Below are 25,436 nucleotides of genomic sequence, written 5' to 3'. Positions count from 1 at the left end.
GCCCTAGTTAAGCTAATAGGAAGGAACACAAACTCTGGCAAGTAAAATAGAATCGGCCAGGCCAAGAAAGAATCTAAGAAGCAACTTGCTAAAGACACAGAATCTAACAGTAAAAAAAAAATGAAGTACATGAGAAGCAGGAAACCTGCCCAAGAGGCAGCGAGGCCACTAGCCAACAAAGGTGCTAAAGGAGCCCTCGAGGAAGACACGGCCACTGAAGAAGGTCCATGAATTCTCTGAACGGTCTTCACTGCAGACAATGTGGGGGAGATTCCGACATCAGAGCTGTCCTCATTGGGTGACAAATCTAAAGTCACCAGGACCAGATGGTATCACCCAGAGGTCCGAAGGAACCCAAATATGAAATTGCAGAACCACCAACTCGGATACGTAACCAATGGCTTAATCTAGACTGTACCAGATGACTGGAGTGTAGCTAATGTAATGCCGATTTTTAAAACGGCCTCCAGAGGCGACTCTGGCAATTACAGGGCAGTAACCTTAACTTCAGCACCAGGCAAGCTGGTAGAAGCTATAGTAAAGAACAGAATGATCAGACACATGGATGAACATGATTTACTGGGGAGGAGTCTACATGGCTTCTGTAAAGGGAAGTCAGGCCTCACCAATCTTTTGCTCTCTTTCAGGAAGTCAACAAGGACGTGGATAAGGGGGATCCTGTGGATATAATGTACTTGGGTTTTCAAAAAGCCTTTGATAAGGTCCCTCACCAAAGGCTCTTAAGAAAACTAAGTAGCCATGGGATAAGAGGGAAGTTTCTCTCATGGATCAGTAACTGGGTGAAAGACAGGAAACAAAGGGCAGGAATAAATGGTCAGTTTTCAGAATGGAGAGGTAAATAGCAGGGTCCCCCAGGGGTCTGTACTAGGACCAGTGCTGTTCAATATATTGATCAATGATCTGAAAAAAGGGGTGAACAGGCAAGTAGCAAAATTTGCAGATGATACAAAACTATTCAAGATAATTAAGTCCAGAGCAGACTGTGAGGGTTACAAAGGGATCTCACAAAACTGGGTGACTGGGCAACAAAATGGCAAGTGAAATTCCACATCGGTAAGCGCAGAATGCGTACTGGGAAAAAATAATCCCAAATATACATATACGATCAGTTCTAAATTAGCTGTTCCCACCCAAGAAAGAAAATACGGGAGTCACCATCGATAGTTCTATGCAAACTCCAGCTCAGTGGGCAGCGGTGGTCAAAAAGGTGAACAAAATGTTAGGAACCATCAGGAAAAGGGATAGAACATAAGACAGAAAATATCCCAGCGCCACTAGATAAATCTCTGGTGCGCCCACACCTGGAATAGTGTGTCCAGTTCTGGTTGCTGCACCTCAAAAAGGAAACAGTGGAACTGGAAAAGGTCCAGAGAAGGGCAACAAAGATGATCCAGGGCATGGAACAGCTTCCATCCGAGGAGAGACTAAAAGGATTACGGCTGTTTGGCTTAGAAAAGAGAGGACTAAGGGGGATATGATTGAGGTCTATAAAATCATGACTGGTGTGGAGAAAGTGAATAGAGACGTGTTTTTTATTCAGTGTGCTTCACACGGGCCCAACAAGGAGGGACAGGGAGAGCCGGCGGACTGCACAGCAGGAAGATGTCCCTGACAGCAGAACAGACGAGGCTGTAGAACAGAGGAAGTGGGGTTTATCCCATCACTTGGGAGCTTTAAAACGAGGTGGAACAACTGGCAAACCCCCTTTCCCCCCCCCATCCCCGGCAGATGGGCTGGATGATCTAACAGGTCGTTGCTATCCCATCGCCAAGGAATTGCAATTCTTTCCCTCTGTTTTCTCTCTCGGCACAGAGTTCGGTAGCTACATATTTTCCACCTCACTGGAGCCCTGGCCACCAGGCCTCAGCCTCACCTCTAAGGCCTGCACGGGGCCATCATCTCTCTAGCCAAGACAGGAGTCCTTTGCAAGCCTGCCACACTCGTGCCAGCTTGCTGTATTCCTGCCCCGGGCAGTGCCACAGGACGGCATGTCACCACACAGTGCGGTCCTGGCCTGGCCGGTTGCTAGGGACACACCATAAGGAGTCAGCTCTGCTGACTGTTCAGGCGATGCCTTCGACTGTAACTACACACGCTCCTGGCCAGACGGTGCCTGGGAGCACTCAGTATCTTCTCACAGTCAAACTCTTCAGTCAAAGCTATTGCGGGGCTAGAGGGTGGGGGCAGGGATGGGTGCACCAATGGACCCAGACCTCACTGAAAGAGGCGCAGAACGGCAGCACAGGACGAGCAGGGCTGTTTGGGTTTGTTTAGGCTAAAAACACATCAATTAAGCTTCCCTTTAATTCTGGGGGAGGATCTGGTCTGTGAACAGGAAGGCTTCATCGGCTTCTCAAAGCAAGAGTATATTTTAATTTTACCATCATTAAGAAAATGTTATGATTTATGTGGCTGCTGTCGGACTAATATCTTTAAAATTTAGCTGGCTAAGCCAATTCATCTTTAAGACTGATGAAGGTTGATTGCTCTCTATGCAAAATGTATTAAAACTAAATGAGGAGTCTATTACTCACAGGCCGCTGATAATCTGTTAGGTAGGCTCCGTTAGCTAGGCTGTCTCGTAGCGGGGAAGGCATGGGTGCCCAGCATGAAGGCGAGCGGGAAGAAGCATGAGCCAGCCCTGGTTTGGGCTTAAACAGCTGTGGATTGTAAGCAGCCACTGCTTTGTAAGAGCTGCACCACCCAAAACAGCCTGGAAGGCCCAAGACAGACGGCAGCACTCCCACCGAGCGACACTGACCAGGAGACACGCCGAGGCTGAGGACTAAAGGATAGGCGTGAGTCTGGCTCACGGCTGAGCCAGCGGCGACAGGTTCAAACCCCGCTCCAGGTCTTGGATTTCTGCATCTTGAACATGAATCTGCAGACCCCACCGGTCCCAGCTTGTAGTGCTGCATCCTGGGCTGCTGGGCTCAAGGCAGAGCACTGCATGCTGGGATATGCGGTGTCTGAAGATCACCCCTCTGTTTTAGATGAGGGTGCTGAGAGCGATCAGCAGGCCTGGCCCTCGAGCTCCTGGTGGCCCGGGCTGAGCAAGGCTTGGGAACCGCCGCTGCAGAATACTGACGAGACGTACGTCCCTGCTCGAGTTTAAAGAGAGAATTCCCAGAGAGCAACGACAGCTTCCCACGGGAGGGGCAGTCGCCCTTCTCATTCCCTCTCCAGAGGAAGCTGCTCTTCTTATTTACTATTTGTAAAGTCCTCCTACGACAGCGTCTCCTAACACTTCTTTTTGCAAGACAGCCCGTGCTTATAATCACACCACCATCGCTTTTGATTTACGGACGGCAATTCTTTGTCTTTGCTATAAAACAACCTGTGCTAAGCGCATGGACTGGGTGTATCAAGAGAAAAATAAATAAAGGGCAACACATTAACGTGTCCCGCAAAGCCGCGCAGCTACGGTACCCACAGCTCCCACGACAGAAACAAGGCCGCTTGGCCTGGGCCCCCGATGCACCTGACCCTGAGCTGCGGGAAGCACCCCGGTGCCTGCCTGCCGGCTCCCCACTGCAGGAGAGCATGCTGGGCAGCAAGTGGGTTATGCAACGAACAGAGAGACGCAAGCTCACTTTCGTAGCCCAGTTCCTTCCTGGAGCAGTCCCTGGAGTTGGTGGGGGAGAGGCCTGTCCAGACCTCAAAGTTGAGCACCTGAGGCCAACAGAGTTATCTGCACCTCCATTTAGGTCTGAGCCACACCTACATAGAAACTCACTGATTACTGCAAGACCTAGTGCCGATTAATGAATTCTGCCAATTAGTGATGAAACAAACGAAATGTGGTAACAAAGAGGCAAGGATACGGCCTGGCAAAACAGACTCGGTTCATTTGGTTTTTGTGCATCATTTAGTTTTCCTGATTTATGATAATATGTCAGAGCAGACCAGTAAACTTCCTGGAGTATCGCTTGGAAGAGTAATGAACTCTTAGTAACACGAGACCTCACCACAGAGTGCCCAGGGATTACTTCGTTGCTGGGAAGTGGTTACAGACTGCCGGCTGCTGGGGGTCTGCACACAGAATTAACAGCTTTACGGATTAACAAGGAAGGACTCAGCGAGGTCCTGCTGCAGGATGATTATATCATATTGGATGCTCTGCCGTGGCCTACTATAAACTTAGGACTTTCGTTATGAACCTGCCATTTTCAGAAGCTCAGAACATTCTCAAAAACTTGACTTCTGGGGCTGAAATTTCCATGCTTGGTCTCTCACTAAAATGGTTTGTTTTGTTTTATAAAGTTTGAGTAGTATTTATTAAGTCATTTCACACAAGTTGTTCCCTGTTTTAATTCAATTTTAAGACACACTTTTCCTCATGCTGAGTTTTGCCATTATAAACCCTCAGCATTGCTAGCCCTGAGGACTGTGCCCTTCCACCATTTTGCAAAGTTGTAAGGTACAAGCATTTAAAGATTCAGTTGTGTGCATACACGCTCGTAATGCTGACAGACCGGGCCCTCATTAGCACTGCAGCTAGCCTCCACAAAGAAGGTTTTCAATGCAGAAAACTTTCTCCGTAGCCAGCTTTTCGTGTGAGAATGAGTTCTGTGCTGACGTCTTTCTACTCCTGCAGAGCCTGGAGGTTTGCAGGAGGAGGGAACCCGAAGCTGCGCATGAGTAATGCTCTTTTGTCCTGGGTGGCGTAGGAGGAGGCATAAGGGCAGCCTCTCCCCTGGGGTGCAGGAGCAGATAGCTCCCTCTCTCCTACAGCTTGAAAGAATCACAGGAGGAGCCTAGCAGATCTGGAATTTTAAACAACAGGGAAATTAAAATACAAAAATGTACGATTATGGGAGTGAGCATTTAAACTCAAGAAGGGAGGAAATGAAGACTGAATGTACAATCTGACCTCGGGCTCCTTGTGTGCATACATTATAAGGGTTTAATTACACAATCACATTCTATTTCTCAAATAAAACGACACTCTTTTCCCCCATACAGTCTCAGATCCACCGTGCAGAATCCTGTCGTTCTGCACAGTGATGTGTGTGAGCCAGAATAACAGAGTTCAGGAAGGTCATTTAAATGAGGAGACAACAGCAAAACATACTTGCATGTCATTTGTACTCTGTTGGCACATCGGATGGTTTACAATTAAATTACAGTATGAACTCTCAGTAGCTACGCATCAGTATCGGTGATGCTCAATACAATACCACCTGGGGTACATACTATTCAATATACTAACGTTCTTAGAAACAAACTTGGGAATGCTGATTTACGGAAAGGATTATTTTACACTTTACTTGGCTTGAAGGTAAATCTATTGCTAACTTTCAAATCAGCAGTGAAAAAGTATAAATTCTGTACACAACAAATTCTTCTAGGAAATGAAGGACGGGGTTTTACTAGCGAGATTTCCTTTAGGAGATTGTAAAATCTTTCTCAAGGGTGAGAGAGAGACTCGGAACCAAGGAAAGAGGAAGTTAGCTAAGCTTCCAAATAACAGATATAGAAAAAAACAAAATATAAAAAAAATATCCCTTGAGCTGGATGACACGGCATTGCCCTGATCCACGGGCTGAGTAACTACAATCAGTTAGAAAACGGCACTAGTGTAACTATCTCCAAAGGAAATGTTTTGTTTCAACGTACAATACTTCTGGTGACTACATTATTAACATAACGAATACTTTATAAATAACTCATCATGTACCCCAAAATGGAGAAGAGATGTATACCATGTATTCTTACTGTAAGAATAAAAATATATAGTACAAGATGCTACAGACTTGTACCTAAGGTTGAAACAAAGCAATCGTTATCTGAGAAATAACGCGATCATGACGCGAAAGACTATCACAATGAATGTGCACAACAGGGTTACGGCTGCACACTCAGCCTGAACTTGGCAATTCTTGACTTCAACACAGGAACTGCCAGCCTGGATCAGGCCAGTGTCCTGTCTCTGACGCGAGTTGGTACCTGATGCTTCAGAGGCAGGCACAACAAATGTTGCAATAGGGTGTTATTCTCCCTAACCATGTCGGGGCCAGACCTTGCCAGTTCTAGATTGCCTGACCCTGAAACAGGAATGTGTATATCAATTCCATGTTGTTTTAATCCTTGCTATTGTAACTGTGTGATCTCATTATCCACCTAACATTCAACCCTTTTCCTATTTCCTTTTAGCACTTTGAAACTGGCTGCCTTTCAATCTCATTGGCTGTCCCAGTCCCGCCCCGCTCTTGTATTTGGAGCAAAGATGAACAGAAGCACTTGCTCTACCTTCTCGAGCCCATCCCTTTATCACCTCTTCAAAAAAAACAAAAACCTCCCAAACTTTCCACTCCTGATTGTTACATTCGGGTACGTTTTCTAGACATACAGGTATTAAGAATGCCTGCGCACTCCCACACTTCCCTTACTAGTCATGCTATAGATAAATGTTACTCCTGGGGGAATTCTGCATCGCTGCATGGACAGAATTCACGTCCCCCGCAGATTTCTTTGCTTCCCCGCAGGAAAATGACTCTCTGACACGGAAGCAAAGGGAACCTGCAAGTGCAGTTACAAACCACTCCCTAGCTGTGCAGGTACATCGTTTCAGGCACCCAGAGCAGCTGGCAGAGAGATAAATCACTGCAGGGCTGGGGACACCCCAGCCAGGGGCTCCTACCCTGAGCCAGGATCAGCTGCTAGTCCCGGCTGGGCTGGAGGCAGGGGAGGACAGGACTTCCTCTTCCCCTGCAAGGTGTGGCTGGGGCTGTGTCAGGCCCACCCGCCTGCAGGAAGCTCAGCATCCTCCCCAGCTTCCTGCTGTCATCACTCCTCAACTGCGGGGGGAGGGGTGACTGTGCTGGGAGCTGCTCCCCCATCCACCCAACCCCCATGCATCCGGACCTCCCATACACAGACACCCCCACCAAGCCTCACCCCATACAGCCAGAACCCCCCTGGCCCTCCATTCCTGAACCCCACTGAACCTCAACCTCTGCATCTGGAGCCCCCACTGCACCCAGACCCCCTGCCTCCGCACCTGCATCCAGACCACCCCACTGAGCTCCCTGCACTCAAACCCCCACCCTGACAAGCTCCATCCCCCTGCACCCTGCTGAGCCCCCCACACCCAGACCCCTGTGCTGAGCCCCAACCACTTTCACCTGGAAGCCCCTGCAGAGTCCCATCGCCCCTGCACCTGGAACACCCCCCCCAACAAACCTCTGTGCATCCAGATCCCCTCCACACCTCGACCCCCCACTGAGCTGCCTGCACTCAGATTGTCACACGCAAAATCCTCTCTCCCCACACCTGGATCCCCCACACACTGAGCCCCTCCACACTTGGATCCTGCCTGATTGAACCTACCTGCCCCACACGCGTGCTGTGTCAGGGTCTGGTGCAGCCTCACCACTGAGTCTGTGTCCCGGGGTAGGGTGTGGGGAGGCTGCAGGGTGATTCTCACCTTTGTACAGCCAGTGGCCTGTGCTCCCCACTGCCATGCCGGAGCCCCTGCATTTATTTATTGACAAATAAAACTTGCAGAATTTTAAGATATTATGCGCAGAATTGTTGATTTTTTTGGGTGCAGAATGCCCTGAGGAGTGACACACGACACCCACTGGCACGTTCCACAGGCACGAATGTGGATCAACCTACATAACTTGCTCAGGCCTCAGCACTCACAGATAACGTGAAAACCACAAATTCAAACCAACCACCCATCATAGCACCAGGCCCAGCCTGCATTTTTCCCCTCTGAAGAGTAACGTCTCGTACCCAAGTCTACTGCGGTGTGCAGCCAGGATCTGCACCCAGAGATCTCCCTACAGGAGAGCTGCCAGGGGAAGCGACAGGGACATTTCAGCTATCTAATCCATAGGAAGTTTCAGGCTTGGAAACATATGCTTTCCTGCCTGATACGGATGTGCTGATTACCATCAGCTTATCTTACCAAGATGCCTTGGAGTGCAATCAATACTAAACAAATAAATTATTAATTGCTTCAAGTAATTAAATTTATCAAATCCAAATAAATATAACTGATATTTTATGTCACTGCTTTGCAAGCCCAGGCTCTGAAGGGATGATATTGATCAAGGGAGGGGAGACAGATGTTTCACATGTTAGCAGCTGATGAGGTCTGGGTTTGCATTAATGTCAGGCAAGGAACAGAGTCAGGACCCTCTGATGGAGAGTAAACAGGCAGCGTGCTTGGCCATTTAATTGTGGGTCAGATCAAATATGAAGAATAAACATTTTAAGAGACACGCACACAAACCCCTTCCCCCCACCCCGATCTTTCATGGGAAGCCTCATTCATCTTGGAGCTGTGGCAAACCCTGCCCCAAAGAAAAAAACCAACCACAGTAAATTGTAACTCATTAATCAGTGCTAAAAAAATGCTCAGCTGGCTAGTAAATATTTAAAAGCCAGCGAGGGCGAATATTTGAATCAATGGGAACTAAAGCTGTGTTCAAAGTTTTCCTTCCTCTATTTCTTTTTTAATTGGCCTGACCGGCAATTTGTCTACAAGACTCTAGTTAGCGGGTAGCAAGTCAGCTTGCTGGCTGGAAGCCTCACTTGGCGGGAAGTGAACTAACCGAGCGGTGCATTCTGCGGCTCTGGGCACTCAGAGAACTCCTTTTCAGCCCAGGGTTCGGCTCTGTCCCCAAAGGAGACAACACTTAATTCTTTCTCTTCCAGCCATCTGGCCCCCCCCACACACACTCAACAAGAGAAGAATAGCACCAACTCAGTCCCCCAGCACATGGGACAGGGCTGCATGCTCCCACCCTTCCTCCTCTCCCGTGGCCAAGAGTTCTGTTACCGCGGGGGCCGCTGCCGCATGAAATAACAACTCGCCGCTCCCAGACAAAACTGTTCTGGGGGAGTTAAGGCTGAGAGAGCAGATAAACCGTTTAGAGTAAAACCCATTACAGAGATGTTGTAATTATCCCCAAACCAAGCACAACAAACCCAGGACATTCAGAGTTAGAGGTTACGCTTGAAAGCAATCCAAACCCACTAAGTTACGACACCCAAACCACCTTAACTCTGCCCTGCAGCGACACCACGTAATAACCATATGATCAGGGTTACGGCTTGTTAGTGTTTTGGGGCCGGAAAAGAGTCCAAGGATTTTTAAAGGCACATTCTATTTTTCTTCTCTTTTCTCTCATAGAATCGCACCCCTCACCCCCCATTTCCTTCCCTCCCGTCTCCCCACTTCTCCCTGCACACGCACCCCACCCACGCCTCGTTTCCTCTGCAGCCTAAAATCCCCCTCCGAGGAACTCACAACAAATCGCCCTCTTTCAAAATGTCCACCAGCTCCAGCTGTTCTCAATGGGACTGATGCTACAGGCTGCCCTGAGTTAGGACACCCTCTTTAACACGGCCACTGACTCCACGCTGCCTTCACGGAGACGTCAGGAAGCAGCAAGGAACTCTGTGAGGAGCAGGTGACAGGAGGCCATTAGGGGCTTGCAGCCATTGTGAATGAAGGCAGCTTGTGGGATTCCCTGACGACTATTCCTCAGCCTCTGCAGAAGGAGAAACGATCAGCTACGAAGAATAATGGCAATAAGTGACCACTGATCCTAAAACAAATGTCTTTATGTGCAAGCGATGCACAAGATTTCCGTGAGCTTCAACTAGATGGGAAGTTTGAAAAGTCTGTGTCATTCTATTATTACGACCACTAAAGACAAATCAAATCCAACACTGGAGACTAATGTTCTTCAAGGGCCAGGTTAACAATAATTTTAAGTAACTAAACAATTAGTTTCAATTAACAGATGAATTCTAAGCATTCCATTCTATAGCCAAAGAGGAAGAGCTGTCATTTTGAGGAGGATCAGGGGCATTTTTCATACAAAACAAAGAAGTTGAATCCCTGCACTGAGTGAAAAATTCAACTTAGCCTCAACTGTGGAGTAGCAACTGGTGCCTAATAAAACATAACATGAAAGAGACATCTGACTGCAAACAACAATGCCCGGGTGTGAAACAGCTCTTCTCACAGAACCCTGTAGGAGCAGACAGGCTGACCAAGCAAGAGGCCCAGGGGCAAATCCCTCACCCCCAGCCGTGACAGTAAATACTGGAGCTTCGAGTGCTTTGTACGAACGCCACCCCTCGCACCAGAGCAGTTGCTTCCCTTTGTCATTTCCGTGCTGTGGGGTGTGCCCGGGGCCTGGCTGAGAGTGGTGCACCGAGCAGATCAGCAGAATGTGCAGTTCTATGTTCATGCTGCTTGGCACCGCTACAGCGCCGCACAGGTTCAAAAGCACCACACGCACTTCAGCTCGTGACTCCTCAGCCCTCCCAAGGGGGGAGGGGGGAGGGAGTCTCTTAGGCCCATTTTACACATAGGAAAACTCAACCAAAGAGGTTCACGTGAGTGGGCGAAGGCAGCAGAAGGAGTCCGTTTCAGAGCTGGACTCAGAAATTCCCAACTCCCACGTTCCGCCCATTCCCCTAGACTGCGCTGCCCACCCAGAGCCCACAGCACTCCCATCCAGCTATTTGGCCAGAAGGAAGCTGCTGGCTCTGCCAGATGGTTCTGTCACCGACATCTTGTTGCTCCGCTTTGCTTCCAGTTAAAAAAAAAAAAAAATCCAGCCACCCCTTATTAGTTTTCAAAATCCAGCTCAATCTCCGTAAATGGCTCTATTTATCTTAGTGCCGGAGAACGCATCTGCCGTGTCTCCATGAATCTTCACACGTGTATCGCCGCCCCAGAGCCCACGTACCAGAGCCTGTGCCCACCCGACCGCATTGCAAAGCTGAGGGCAGTGGCAGCTCCTCAAGAAATGGGATTGCCACAGCTTGCACTCCTCAGCAGCCTGCCTGAGCAAGGCCACTGCTAACACACACGCAGCCCATGGGCCCAGCCGGCATGATTCCCCAGAGACTGCTCTCTGCTTCCCACTGCATTTTGTGCAGGGGCTGAACATCTCCTCACATCAACGGAGCATCCCCTGAAGCAGACCAGACAAAATATCTGCTTGCCCACCATCACCATGACAACAATAAAGTAACTAAGGGTGCTTTTTACTTGCCTATACAAAAAGATGCTCTTTTCCCAGCAAATGGGATTTTGTAAGGCTGATATCGAGGTCCCTGAGAACAGTCAGTCACACAGGTGGGTTACCTGGATCAATACTGCCCCGCCTCTTGCTAGGAGACAGATGTCGACTCTTGCACACAAAACAACGTGAGGGTTTATTACTTGTTCACCCCGCGGTGAAAACAGGCACCTGGGGCTTTTCAAACCAATATTTAGTGAAATTAAAAAAACGTACCTGTGATGGACCAATGTGTGCAAGTCACAATGGGAGAATCTGCCCTTAAAGCCACCTTACAACAATCCATTAACATCTACACTCTAGGAGGCTTATTACATCCGGCTGCAGGCTCTGTTTGGGCCAGGCAGCTCCCCTTGGCTTTGCTGGGTGGGTCTGACTGCTCAGGTGATGACTACCAGTCACAAGTGTTCGCATACAAGAGGGCATTTGACTTTATAATGCAAAGCAGAGCAGGCCTAGTGCTCCAACACAGCCAGCGGTCCTGGCTACAGCCCACACTGCTGCTGGAGACCAGACTCTGCTTACTTTAGAGGCAGGATCTTGATTTTCCACAGCTGTAAAAGGAGACAAGGAGAAAGATATGAACAGCGGCCCCAAAGGGCCAGGGCAGCAGCCTACCCTCTGGCTCCGCAGTGTGACACCTGCAGATTTGAAGTCGGGAAACTTGATGCCAGCAGTCTCCGGAACAGCCTGAAAGAGATTGAGACAGGATGTGTTGATGGAGGAAACGCACAGGGTGACACAGAGGCTATCTGAAGGGGAAACACCAGTTCCTGACACACAGCCACCTGCCAGAGCTAAGGGAAAGGAAAATCCCAAGCAATCCCCATAGAAACCACTGAGGAAAATACTCAGCTCCAAGACATCTTTGGAAAAAACAAGGCCACCTTTGGGCAATGCTTTCCACTGAGTCAGCCGGCCACCACAGGAGGGCGTGAACCCCAACCAACACATCTCCGATGGGTGAATGTGGCCACATTACCTTGGTCTAATTTAAGGCCCAGCTCAGCAGCTGAAGGCACTCAGCACTCACAGGATCTGGCCTTTCCACTGCGAGCCCTATGGGGCAAGAGCCAGGCAGTCTATGATTTGTACAGCTCCGAGCACCTTCATGTGGCTCTCTCTATAATATGGACTGTTCTCCTTGATTGAGGCCTGCATCCTACCATGTATTCAGTCATTCCTTCGCACCTCTCCCTTTCCCTCCTCACGCTCTGACCACAGCTTGCCTCCCTGTATTGCGTGGATGCTGCTCACTGGCGAGCAGGGCACCTGATTTGGCAGGAGAGGTTTGGTTGGGGGTGTTTTTTAAAGTGCAACCCTGCAGAATGCTGTGCGACTGATCAGAGCATTGGGTGAACAGACTTTTTAAATGACAGCTACACCAACCTGAAGATACTAGTGGGAATAAAATACCTGCAAGATCTTTTCATGTTGGGCTTTCACCCTTTCTGCCCAGGTAACAAGCTCCGGAGCTGTATTCTACTTCCCTTCAGTTCCCCCTGGAGAAATCTCTCCTCTCTCCCCTGAAAGTCACCAGGGTATTGAGTCACTTCCACAGACAGCAGCTACATTTCTATGCTGGAGGCAACTGCATTTCACTAGCAGCTGCATGATCCCCAGACATACAATCTGCTAGGCCCTCTGGAGCGAACAAGTGCGACACAACCCTAAGGGACCCACTAAGGCTCGATGGGAGATACACCTGTAGGATATGATCTGATAGTTTCTGTGCTCTCCCTGTCAACCGTCTCTCTCTGCGGCTCCCCCAGAGGAAAAGCCATCTCGAAGTCCTGGCTGCTTCAGCCACACAATCAGTCACGCTGCTGTCTAATGTCATTTCTCAGAGGCTCTCCAGTTTGCTGTTCCTATTGTTCCCGGAGTGAGACTACAAGAACAGCGACTCAACTCCCCGGGTTTCCTGCTAACAGTCCCCACCTGAGTCAGAACTCTGCCATGTGCTGTACAAAGCATCTCACCTCTTGGCCCTGCCTGGCCAGCCCAGCACTGTGCTGCACAGACAACGGGCAGCCAGGCAGCACCGGCACTCACAGCTAGCCCGGAGCAGGGACTATTTGACCCAATACCTGGGTGACACAGGCCAAATAATCAATCCCTAAAGGCCCCAGGCACTGTCATTTCTAAATACAGGGGAGGCCAAACAAACCCATCAAGTTGTACCAGCCACTTTAATCTCTGGTAGGTGCAGCCTACACCATCGGTTCTGGTAGGAACACAGTGGGGGCGGGGGACCTGTAGTTTCCAGAACACACTCAAGACAACGTGCCCTGCTCCATTTCACACAGCACGGCCCTCAGCCAGGCCCCCTGGGGCAGCGGGGAGAAAACCAGGGCTCTTGCTCAGCCGAGTCAGCTCTGACTGCGCTGAATGCAGAAGCAATTAAAGGGGTTCTCCTGCCTCGCACGCCTGTACAAGCTGTAAACGCTTCAACCTCAATTGACTCTTTGGTAAATGATTTTCCTTTGTTGGAATGATGCTGATGCAGCTCTCGATTCAAATTCTTAGTTAAAATGCAATTTTTGTTAACGTTTCCCTGCTAGAGTTGGTAATTGACTCCTAATGGACTCTGTCATGGTTGAAATGACGCTTGTGTAACAACAGAAACCGCCTCCCTGCCTGCCCTGCCGCACGTACCTGGGGACGTACATGCAGCCAGCCGCCAGCCCACAGCCGCCACTCAGGGGGACGCAGACCAAACCAGCTGGGAGCTTTAAACACCAGCCCTGTTCTGCTCCCACCACTTCTGGGTTCTCTCCCCTAGAACGCAGGATGCTCAGACAGTGGGCGGCTGTGCTCTGCCAGCCAAGGGAAGCTCACACCACAGTGCCCTGGCTTTTTGGGTCACTTTATTCATGGCCCAGAGACCCCTTTTGGAAGGTGCCTGGTGAGTAGCTGGGCAAGCACCATGAAGCAACAACAGCCAGCAGTGCCCTTCTCCTCCCTCCACCCACCCTGCTTCAGCTAGATGAGAACAGTCGTGGCTGCGGACAGCAGCACAACGTGCCCACTGCTCAAAATGCAGTGGAGCACCGATTCCCAGCGATCGGGTGGCTCGGCTAGCTGGCACCATCCGTTCAGTGCGATTTCATAGTTCAAATAACCCCTAGCACTTCACAACCATGAAACTGAGTCAGCGTCAGGGCCCCTCCTGGGAGGAGAGTAAGGAGCATCACCCCCATCTTACCTGGGGAAACTAAGGCACAAAGAGGGGGAGCCAACTGCCCAAAGCCACAGAGCGGGTCAATGGCAGAGCTGGACTGAAACCCACAAATCTGGGCTCCCTAGTTTCTAGACCACATTGCTACCGAAAACATACCCATCTTTGGGTCCAGAGAGCAGCCTCCCCTGCCCCAGCTGAAGCCCACACCTGGCACTGGCAGGACAGGACCAGTCCTGGGAAGAGAACTCAGGGAATAAATGTTACCCAGGGACAGCAAAGACAAGAAATGTTTACAGGCTTCTCTGTCTCTTTCTTCTGGGGCAGCTTCTTCTTGGGAGCCTTGCGCTCCGCTCGCCTCTGCTCGGTGGTGGTGTCGGCAGCGGTGATGAGTTTCTGCAGGTCTTGGGTTCTCTTCTCTCTCTCTTTCTTCCTGGCTTCAATTTTCCGCAGCTCCTGGATCAGATACTCCTCTTCTGCCACCTGCCGGCCAGAGCGAGGAAAGGCAGTGAGCGCAGCCCAGGCGGCAAAGCAAGGCGAGGGGGCCCCCTACCGACGACAGCTCTGCACCCACGCCAGCCCTGCACTGCACCCAGGTCATAGCTTCCTTGCCTCCCCCAGCCCAGGGACCCAGCACTGCAATTCCGGCAGGCGGCTGCTAGATCCCACCCTGGGCCCGGACAAACCCGATCCCTTGGTTTTGCCTTGAGGAAGAGAACTCGGTGACACACGTTCTATAGGGCTCCTTGGCCAAACATGGGGACAAACGTACTGCGGGGACAGCACCCTGCATCACCCCAATGACTCCTGCTACCTGCACTGATGGGTGACAGATCCAAAGCCCGGGGGCCACGGGAGACTAGCAGCACAGCAGGACTGGGATAAACCGAGGGGCAGGAAGTCGGGTGATTAACTGGAGGGGATTGCGCTCTCTCCCCAGCTCCCTGGGAACACGGAAGAGCCCTCCTGGCAGCATTGGGACCGCCTGCCCCTAGCTACCATTCATTAGCCAAAGAGGAAGATCGGAGCCTCATGTGCAACATTACAGCCCGCAGTGTACTCCAGCAGGACTGGCCCTCCGACCAAAGAACCCGGGATTCAGCGCTCCTGCCTGCTGCCGTCATGGCTAGGTACTGCCCGCGCTCCCCAGAAGCCTGAGGCAGCTGGGGGGAAGCCTGGCACACGCACCCCCTGGAGAGAGTTCAGAGGCTGCCAGGGATCTCACTACATTTCACCCCTTAGTCCCAAGAAAACAAGGCCCAGGCCATGACCTGTGCTAAAGGCTGGAACCCCGCGCTGGGGTTAGAGCAGCCACTCTCAACTGGTGAGCCCCAAAGAAGCTGCTGCTAGAGATCATAACCCTGCTTCTCTCCCTGCCCCCCAACCTTCTGCCAAATCCTGGTCTCACTGTGCTCGGCCGGTCTGGGGCAGCCACCCGGTACTCGTCAGACACACAAACTGTAAGCCCCGGAGGGCTTTGTGCTGTGTTTGTGCTGCACCTAGCACAACGGGACCCTGAGCCACGGCTGGGGCCTGCAGGTGCTACAGTAATACAGATAAGTGCTAATCCTACAGGGCTGCGCTGGGGAAGTGCGATTGTGAGACGCAGCAGGGAGCGGGGTGGATTGACCTGGAACTGTCTGCATGGGGGATGGGAGAGCAGGGCGGGACTTTAGGTGAGGGACGGTACCTGAGCCAGGAAGGGGGGTGGGTGAGTCAAGCAAGGGGAGAGGGGGAGATCCTGCTGGAGGGGTTTTGGTTTCAGTCTGGGGCTGGCTGGGAAGAGGCAGGAACCCCAAGTCTGGGGTCTAAGATCCTCTCCCTCCAGAGGGACCCGGCTGAGGGGTCCTGGTTGTACCTACAAGCTCTGCTTGGGACTGTGTTCCTGTCGGCTAATAACCCTTCTGTGTTACTGGCCGGCTGAGAGTCCCGGGGAATCGCAGGAAGTGGGGGTGCAGGGCCCTGACTCCCCCACACTCCGTGACAGATTGACAGTGGAGACAGTCTGGGCAGGGGAGGCCCGGCTGCCTTCCCGCACTCCCGCTGAGTTACCTGCTCCGGAGTCCTGTTGTACAGCCTCTCCAGCTGCTCCTTCCTACGTCTCTCGTGGCCGGCGTCAAAGACGGGGATTTTCAGGTCGGTGCCCGGAGCCGCACGGATGTTGGCCAGCTTGGCGCAGATGTGGTAGTACCGTTCCTTCAGGTCCTCCACTGACCTTTTCTGTGGAATACCCCGCAAAACGGACAACGGTACCAGAGGGCTGAAGGAAACCTGGCTCCCAGCCCTTGGGGGAAGGAGACCGCGCCTCCAGAGGCAAGGCTAGGGAGAAGGAATGGCAGAGAGTGGAGAGGCCTGTCCCTCCTGACTGGCCCAGTTTCTGGGAGGGTCTGCGCAGATTCCCACCCGCTGCTCTAAGCACCCTTCACTACATACCTGCCACTGCTATGTCTCAGGGTTACAGAAAAGGACTGGAAGTGAAGAGACCTGGGTTCCAGCCTTGACAGTCACTGACTCATGGTGTGACTGGGAGAGCGCCTGTACCATGCCTCAGTTTCCCTATCTCTAACATGAGACGAGGATACTGTCCCTCCTTTATAACGTGCTTTCAGATCCTCCAGGTAGGTGCTATAGCCCTATGTCGCCAGTGTTATCCCTGTCACGCTGCTGTTTCTCTCTCCTGCCGGCACAAGAGGGACCCAAAGCTTCCTCCTGGTGGCCCACAAGAGAGAGCTGTTCTCAGACAATGGGGCCTGGTGTCTGAGCTCCCAGCCGCAGGCCTGGATTTCACACGCAGCACGTGACAAATGCCCTGGGGCCCCGTGACAAAGAGTGCTAGTGATTCACTCTCTGCGCTGCACTGTACCGAACGAGGTCTGAACGGAACATACCACAGGGGTGCAAGATGCACCAGTTCCCCTGGGTTCCCCTGCCTGGCTGGAACCGGGGCAAGGAGAGCCCGGGCTGCCTCAACCACCCTTTGTGCTTTGTTATAAAGCGAATACTCTGTCCTGCTACCGCGCCCCTCCGCAGAGCATCTCCCAGGCTGTTACAAGCTTCAGAACCAGGCAGTGACTCCGTTCCCCCAGAACGCTCCCTACCCCACAGGGAAACGGGCTGGGCTAGCAGTCAGTGGAGAGGGCTAAGAGTCAGGGCACCGGGGTTCTAGTCTCAGCTCGGTGACTTGCTCCTTCTTCACAGGCCTGACAAAGACTCGGGCAAGGTCACGGCACAAGTCAGCAGCAATCGCCGGAGAAGACCCAGGATGCTGGTCATTCACGGAACACTAGACGATCTTCCCGCCCAGAGGTGACACTCGAAGCCAGGAGCCCTGACCTCCAGGCCTCTGCACTCCCCACTAGCTCAGCCTGCCTCTCTTTCAGTGCCTGGTGAGTTGTTTTCCTGGCAGGGACAATTTTCTCAAGGGATTCTGACTTCCCAATAAAATGCAACAGGGAACTGACGTGAGTTGTGGCGGATTTAATTATACACAAAACGAGCAGTAATACCCTGTGCTGGAAATTCAATATTCCTCCCTGCCAATAATTCATTCTTTTCCCCTAATTAAGTTGATACAAAGGGTAATTTGCTCCTCCCGGCTGCACGTTCCCGGCGCTCACCTTGAACTGCTGGTGGTCGTAGCGGTCATGGATCACCACGAAGCGCAGGTCGAACCTGCGGGAGAGGTCGAAGAGGTGATCCGTCTCCGCCTTGGTCCAGGCGTCGTCATGCAGGTACAGCTGATACTCCTGCTCCGAGTACACAGGAACCTGCACCGTCTGCACAGGGAGCAAGAGGGGAGGTGGCTCACTCGTCGGGCTGCCCCCCCAGTAGCTGGGGCCTCTCTTGAACTGCCCTACAGGCAGCAGAGACGGAGCAAACCAAAACCACTGGGCACAGACGGGCAAGGGGGTCATAAGTCTGGTCCCCTTACCCACCCAACTGCACCTCCTGTGAACACTCACATGCCCCATGCCCGAGGCAGCCACTGCCACGATGGAGCTATGGGGCCAAGTGGAAGGGGTCACGTGGGGTCCTCCGTCCCCGGCCCGCCAGGGTTTATTTGGTAATTATCCCTGTGCATTTCCAATGTGCCCACTGCCACGGTATCCAAGCACCAAGAGGTCCAGAAGACCTGGCCGGGCCTCCCAGTGTGGTCTCACTTCCACCAGCCCCCAGCCAAGGGGAGGTGTACAACCAAGAGGGACCTCTCCGAGATACATTATGTTCTGGGGATCGTTCTCCTCTCAGGCGAAGCAGCTGCTCTCCGAGAGGGAACGACATGGCCAGGCAGTGGTCACCGGGCCCTAGCCTGGAAGCCCTGACTCAGGACAGGCTGCAAGCAAACACCTTGTGTTTGCAGCTACCCTCCTCCCCGTTCCACAAAGCCCTTCCAGCCCAGTCCGTCCTCCCCTCCAGCAGCAGCACCTGGGCATTAACTGTGACCTAGCAAACAAGGAAGCCTCCTATGCAGTCATACATCCCCCAGCAGACTGTGAGCCCCTCCTACAGCCAGCACCTGGCCCTGTATTCCCCCCGAAGGTTGGATGTGGTGCAGCTAAGGGCCACCAACCCAGCCGCCACCTGCTCTCTTCCCCACCATCACCGGCACGTTGCGCGCGGACAGCGGGTCCTCACTCCCGAGTCCCCAAACGCCGTCAGGGCGGGAGCACAAAGCCAACACCGGGCTCAGCCCCCAGCCTGCTTTGACAGGGCTGGACGCTGGACGCCAGCCCATCATTGGCATCACGCGGATGCTCAGAGAGCAGCAGAAGAGCCGGCTGAAGTCACAACACCTGGTAACGCAACGGGGTGAGAGTACAGCCTGCGTCCTGGGGAAAGGGCTGCTCCCTTAACCCCCTCCCCCCTACACGCCCACCCCCCGAGTCCAGATGGCAACTTCTCACCTTCACAAAAATACCCCCCAACACATTTTAATAGGCCCCCAGCACCGGGCACCTGAGCAGCACACTCACCCCGGGAAGCCCAGATCCCCTGTCAAGCCCCAGGCCAAGCACACAGAGTGTCTGTCCCAGCTCCAGACACCTCGGAGCAGCATCTCGGAGGGGCAGCCCCTTCGGTTCACGGGTGACGGGTCTGCCTGGGCACAGGGAGGCAGCCTGTCAGCTGGCCAGGCCCTGGGCAAACCTCACTGCACTCAGGAAGCATCTCTTAACCATGGAAATCAGGGCGAGAGCACTGCCTCAGACGGCTCACGGGACACCCAGACAGTGGGATCGTTTACGTGAGTCTAAAGGATACAGGGGCTGGGAATGGGTCAGCACTACCAATCCGAACCAGGCTGGGGAACGGAGGAGAAGAGATTGGCTGGCTCACCAATTTCGGAATGGGCCCTCGGGCCTCTCATCTCAAAGGTCGCCTGTTGGTACCCAGAGGTCACCTTGTGAATCGGCTCGACGGCCCTGCCAGCGGCTGCCCAATCACTAAACCCTTTCCAAATGTGGATGGCCAACGGGCAGGGCGCCAACGTAGGAGATGCGGGTTCAAGTCCCTGCTCTGCCAGACTTCCCGTGTGACCCTGGGCCAGTCACTCGGGCTGTCCATGCCTCAGTGCCCCGTCTGCTGCCCTGTCTCCCGGCGGTGCTGAGAGGAGAAATACATTTAAGACTGTGAGGTGCCCAAATATTATGGGGATGGGGCCACAGAAGTACCCCAGTCCTGCAGAAAGGTGCTGGCAGGGCAGAGCTGACAGCCCCTGGACCCTTCCTCACATTTCCCTGACCTCCTTTTCTTTTGGCTTTAGACCTGGGAGAGGCACAGAGACCGCCCAGGTCTTGATGACTGGTGGCCATCCTGGCACAGGTGTCCATGTGCTGATCTGATATTTGTTAGCAGTCCCAACACCCATGACCGTACGGGGACGCTGGTGCGCTGCCCATGGCATGCCCTGCCAGACTTGTGCTCCAGTAGATCATGTGTGCCTCCCAGAGAGGTCCAAGAGGATGATCCTTTCCCCAGGAGCTCTCTCACCTGGCGTCCTTCACGCCTTTTCACAAAGGGAGCGTCCAGAGGAGGCAGGGAGAAGGCCTGGGCTGTAGCACAGAAACAGGCTGACAACGCTCTGCTCTCATCTCTCAAAGGCCCAGACAGTGCAGTGTCTGTCAAGTGCTGGCCTTGGATGAGCGCTGGATGGCTGGCAGAGTGGACAGGACTGAAATGAGATGGGAACGGCCCCTCCAGACGGCAGACGTTGTATCCACTCCGTCAATTCAGGGGGTTGTATCTGCACTCAGAACAAGGAGCACAAGCTTGGAGCCCTGCTGCATTTTTGGCTCCTCCTGGAGTTCCAATCAGTAGAAGCTGCGAACAAGGCTCTCTCTCCTCACTGCGTGGCAAGAAGATTGTGACATGGACATTACTCAGGTCTTGGTCACTTCCAGACCCAGAAACCACTAGGGCTACTGCTCCTCTGGAACACTCTCCACTTCTGGTCACCTGTCTCAACAGAGAGACAGCGAAAGGAGATGGGGTTCAGAGGCGGGCAGCAAGAATGAGTAGATGAAAAGGCTACGAACGATTAGCTCAGAGAGGAGACGAATGAGAACATAAGAATGGGCACACTAGCTCAGACCAATGGTCCATCTAGCCCAGTTTCCTGTCTCTCTGACAGTGACCAGTACCACGATTTCAGGGGAAGCACATAGAACAGAGCAGTTCCCAGCTTCTGGCAGTCAAAGGTTCAGGGTCTCCAGAGCATGGGGTTGCATCCCTGACCATCTTGGCTAATGCCCACTGATGGAACCTCCGTGAATTTATCTAGTTCTTTTTTGAATCCAGGTATACTTCTGACTATCACAACATCCCATAGCAATGAGTTCCACAGATTAATTGTGTGATGTGAAATAGTACTTCTTGTTTGTACTATACCTGCTCCCTATTAATTTCATTGGGTATCCCCTGGTTTTTGTATTGTGAGAAAGGGTAAATGACACTTCTCTATCCACTTTTTCCACACCAGTCATGATTTTATAGACAACTATCACATCCCCCCTTTGCTGTCTTCTTTTCTAAATGAACAGCCCTAATCCCTTTAGTCTCTCCGCACATGGAAGCCGTTCCACACCCTTGATCATCTTTGTTGCCTTTCTCTGAAACTTTTCCAGTTCCACCATATCCTTTTTCAGATGGTGCAACCAGTACTAGACACAGTATTCAAGGCATGAGCGTACCATGGATTTATATCATGGTACTGTATTATGATTTTTTGTGTTTTATTTTCTATCCCTTTCCTAATCTTCTGTTAGCCTTCTTGACCGCTGCTGTGCATTGAGGGGAAGTTTTCAGAGAACTATCCGCAGTGACTCCAAGACCGGCTCTGGGATCGGCTCTGTTCAATATCTTCATCAAGGACTTAGATATTGGCATAGAATCATAGAATCATAGAATTCAAGATCAGAAGGGACCATTATGATCATCTAGTCTGACCTCCTGCAAGATGCAGGCCACATAAGCCGATCCACCCACTCCTGAACTAATTCTCTCCCTTGACTCTGCTGTTGAATGCTCCAAATCATGATTTAAAGACTTCAAGTAGCAGATAATCCACCAGCAAGCGACCTCTGCCCCATGCTTCGGAGGAAGGCGAAAAACCTCCAGGGCCACTGCCAATCTACCCTGGAGGAAAATTCCTTCCCGACCCCAAATATGGCGATCAGCTGAACCCCGAGCATGTGGGCAAGACTCTCCAGCCAGACCCTCTGGAAAAGGCTAACAATATCCCAACATTGACCCTTTGTACTAATTACCAGTGTGGCACGTTATTGACCTATTGACTAAACCCGTTATCCTATCATACCATCCCCTCCATAAACTTATCCAGCTTAATCTTAAAGTCATGGAGGTCCTTCGCCCCCACTGTTTCCTTCGGTAGGCTGTTCCAGAATTGCACTCCTCTGATGGTTAGAAACCTTTGTCTAATTTCAAGCCTAAATTTCCTGACTGACAATTTATATCCGTTTGTCCTCATGTCCACATTAGCACTGAGCTGAAATAATTCCTCTCCCTCCCTGGTATTTATCCCTCTGATATATTTAAAGAGTGCAATCATATCTCCTCTCAACCTTCTTTTGGTTAAGGAAAACAAACCGAGCTCCTCAAGTCTCCTTTCATACGACAGGCCTTCCATTCCTCGGATCATTCTAGTGGCCCTTCTTTGTACCCGTTCCAGTTTGAATTCATCCTTCTTAAACATGGGAGACCAAAACTGCACACAATACTCCAAATGAGGTCTCACCAACGCCTTATATAACGGAACTAGCACCTCCTTATCTCTACTAGAAATACCTCGCCTAATGCATCCCAAGACCGCATTAGCTTTTTTAACGGCCACATCACATTGCCTACTCATAGAAAGGACGCTTATTAAGTTTGCAGATGATACCAAACTGGGAGGGATTGCAACTGCTTTGGAGGATCAGGTCATAATACAAAATGATCTAGACAAATTGGAGAAATGGTCTGAGGTAAACAGGATGAAGTTTAATAAAGACAAATCCACTTAGGAAGGAACAATCAGTTTCACACATACAGAATGGGAAGAGACTGTCTAGGAAGGAGTACGGCAGAAAGGGATCTAGGGGTTATAGTGGATCACAAGCTAAATATGAGTCAACAGTGTGATGCTGTTGCAAAAAAAGCAAACATGATTCTGGGATGCATTAACAGGTGTGTTGTGAGCAAGACACGAGAAGTCATTCTTCCGCTCTACTCTGCGCTGGTCAGGCCTCAGCTGGAGTATTGTGTCCAGTTCTGGGCACCACATTTCAAGAAAGATGTGGAGAAATTGGAGGGGGTCCAGAGAAGAGCAACAAGAAGGATTAAAGGTCTTGAGAACATGACCTCTGAAGGAGGCTGAAAGAACTGGGTTTGTTTAGTTTGGAAAAGAGAAGACTGAGAGGGGACATGAGAGCAGTTTTCAGGTATCTAAAAGGGTGTCATCAGGAGGAGGGAGAAAACGTGTTCACCTTAGCCTCTGAGGATAGAACAAGCAGCAACGGGCTTAAACTGCAGCAAGGGAGGTTTAGGTTGGACATTAGGAAAAAGTTCCTATCTGTCAGGGTGGTTAAACACTGGAATAAACTGCCTAGGGAGGTGGCGGAATCTCCATCTCTGGAGATATTTAAGAGCAGGTTAGATAAATGTCTTTCCGGGATGGTCTAGACAGTATTTGGTCCTGCCATGAGGGCAGGGGACTGGACTCAATGACCTCTCGAGGTCCCTTCCAGTCCTAGAGTCTATTAATCTCTTTCTTGAGAGGTAACAGCTAATTTAGAACCATCATTTTACATGTATAGTTGGGATGACGTTTTCCAATGGGCATCACTTTGCACTTATCAGTGTTGAATTTTATCTGCCGTTTTGTTGCCCTGTCCTCCAGTTTTATGAGCTCTTGAATAATTTTGTATCATCTGCAAATTTCACCACTTCACTGTTCACTCCTGACGCCCTCTCACAATGCAAGAAGGAGGAGACGCTCAAGTAAAGGGAAAGGCAGAAAATTTCAAATGGAAAAAAGGAAAAGCTTGTTTACCAAACAAATGAACCAACCTGTGAAACCCACCTCCACCAGCTCTCGCTGATAAGAGCCTAGCAGGATCCTAACACCCATTAAACCCATACATGGGTACTGAGAGCGGCCAGTCACCTTAGCTCAGATAGAAGGCAGAGAGGGAAACCCTTGTGTTTCATGGCATAAGCTGACCACTAAACGGCAGGAAGCAGGACAAAACTTCCCTGTGGGGCAGGGACTGTCACGACACGTTTTGCCCAGCACTCAGCACCATCGGGCCCTGACTGGGTTGGCCTCTCGGTGCTGCTGCAGTATAAATGATAAATAATTAAAAGAACAGCAGCAGCCTATTCTATAAATCTCCCACTGCCGGGTTTTTAACTCCGAAGTGTCTGGCACCGGCCGCTGTTGGAGAAGGACACTGGGCCGGATGGACCCTGGTCTGATCCAGTCTGGCAGTTCCCAGGCCATGCAGCTGCCTGGCTCCTTAGGGGGGGTTTTGCATGGAGCTCAGAAGGCTGACATGAAATCGAGCGGGGGGGGGCACTGAGATAGGAGAGGGGTCTGGAAGCAAGCGGGGAGGGAGAACCTGGTGGGAGGGAGGGAGAGAGATCAAACGAGGGCCCAAGCAGGAGGAACTGCGACTGAGACTGTGATGAAAAGACTTTAAGGGGAAGAGAGACAGGAAAAGGGGTCAAGCTTGGGGAGGAAATGGGCAAAGGAGTCTGCACCCACTAGAGCACACTCCCCTCCAGAGCCTGGAATGGAACCCAACAATCCTGAGTCTCGCCAGCCCTCTGCCCTCAGCAATATCTGTGCAACCCAGTGGCAAAGGGTTTTATCCCCCTCTAATGCTGGGCCAGGTAGCAGTAGTAGGTTGCCATCCTCTATCAGTTACTCTCTTAGCTCCAGTGGCAGAGGTGTGTGTGGAGGGTCTAAAGATTGCAACCTGCTGCTGACCGGTGTGGGGGTCAATATGATGCCAGGTCACGAAATTTGTTTCTTCAGTTTGACTTTAAAATCTAGGAAATTACACACACAAAAACGGCATTAAAAGAATATTATGAAAGCTGCAAAGTCCAGCCCTCCAAAGTCAGGAAACGCCAGAGTTCAGGTTGCCTCTTGTGCACATGCAGGAATTAGTCTTTAACTACATGGTCACATATTATCTTTCTACAGGACCCTGCCTCGTTTGGCACAGGCTGGCCCTGCCCTGGGGACGAATCAGGCCTGTGCAGTGAAGGAGGCTGTTGTCTGTAGGACCCGGCCTCGCTTGTTGCAGGAAGAGAAAGGATGGTCTCATGGTTAAAGGAGCTGAATGCTGCCCTGGGGAAACCAGATTCTATCCCTGCCCCTGACACAGAGTTCCTGTGTGATGCCGGGCAAGTCACTTAACCCAAACTTTTCACAGGGGTTCCTGTGTGTTCCTCATTTCTGGTGCCTGACTTGAGATTCTGGAGTCTGATTTGCAGAGATGCTAAGCACCCAGCTGCAGCTGGTCAGTGGAAGCTGTGTTTGAACATATAAAGCGCTGTATAATGTTAAATACTCTGAAAAATCAGGTCCAAGCTGTCTCACATTGGGCACCCAGAATTAGCAAATACTTTTAGATTTTAACCTCTCTGTGCCTCAGTTTCCCAACTGTAAAATGGGG

General features: G+C 51.4%; 1 protein-coding gene across 6 annotated transcripts in view; it reads right to left on the bottom strand.

Moving 5' to 3' along the window:
• DMAP1 (DNA methyltransferase 1 associated protein 1) overlaps positions 1-25,436 on the bottom strand; it is a 46,983-nt gene that overhangs the window by 8,810 nt on the left and 12,737 nt on the right. For all 6 annotated transcript variants that reach the window (XM_045027226.1, XM_045027228.1, XM_045027231.1 and 3 more), the window contains 4 exons: positions 17,874-18,032; positions 16,309-16,476; positions 14,554-14,739; positions 11,697-11,768 (listed from right to left, as the gene is read on the bottom strand). In XM_045027226.1, the coding sequence (XP_044883161.1) occupies positions 11,697-11,768; positions 14,554-14,739; positions 16,309-16,476; positions 17,874-18,032 (585 nt within the window). The remainder of the gene's footprint in view (positions 1-11,696; positions 11,769-14,553; positions 14,740-16,308; positions 16,477-17,873; positions 18,033-25,436) is intronic.

Source organism: Mauremys mutica, chromosome 8, assembly GCF_020497125.1.
Source record: "Mauremys mutica isolate MM-2020 ecotype Southern chromosome 8, ASM2049712v1, whole genome shotgun sequence".
Taxonomy (NCBI): Eukaryota; Metazoa; Chordata; order Testudines; family Geoemydidae; genus Mauremys; species Mauremys mutica.
This window is presented reverse-complemented; position numbering and strand designations above follow the sequence as displayed.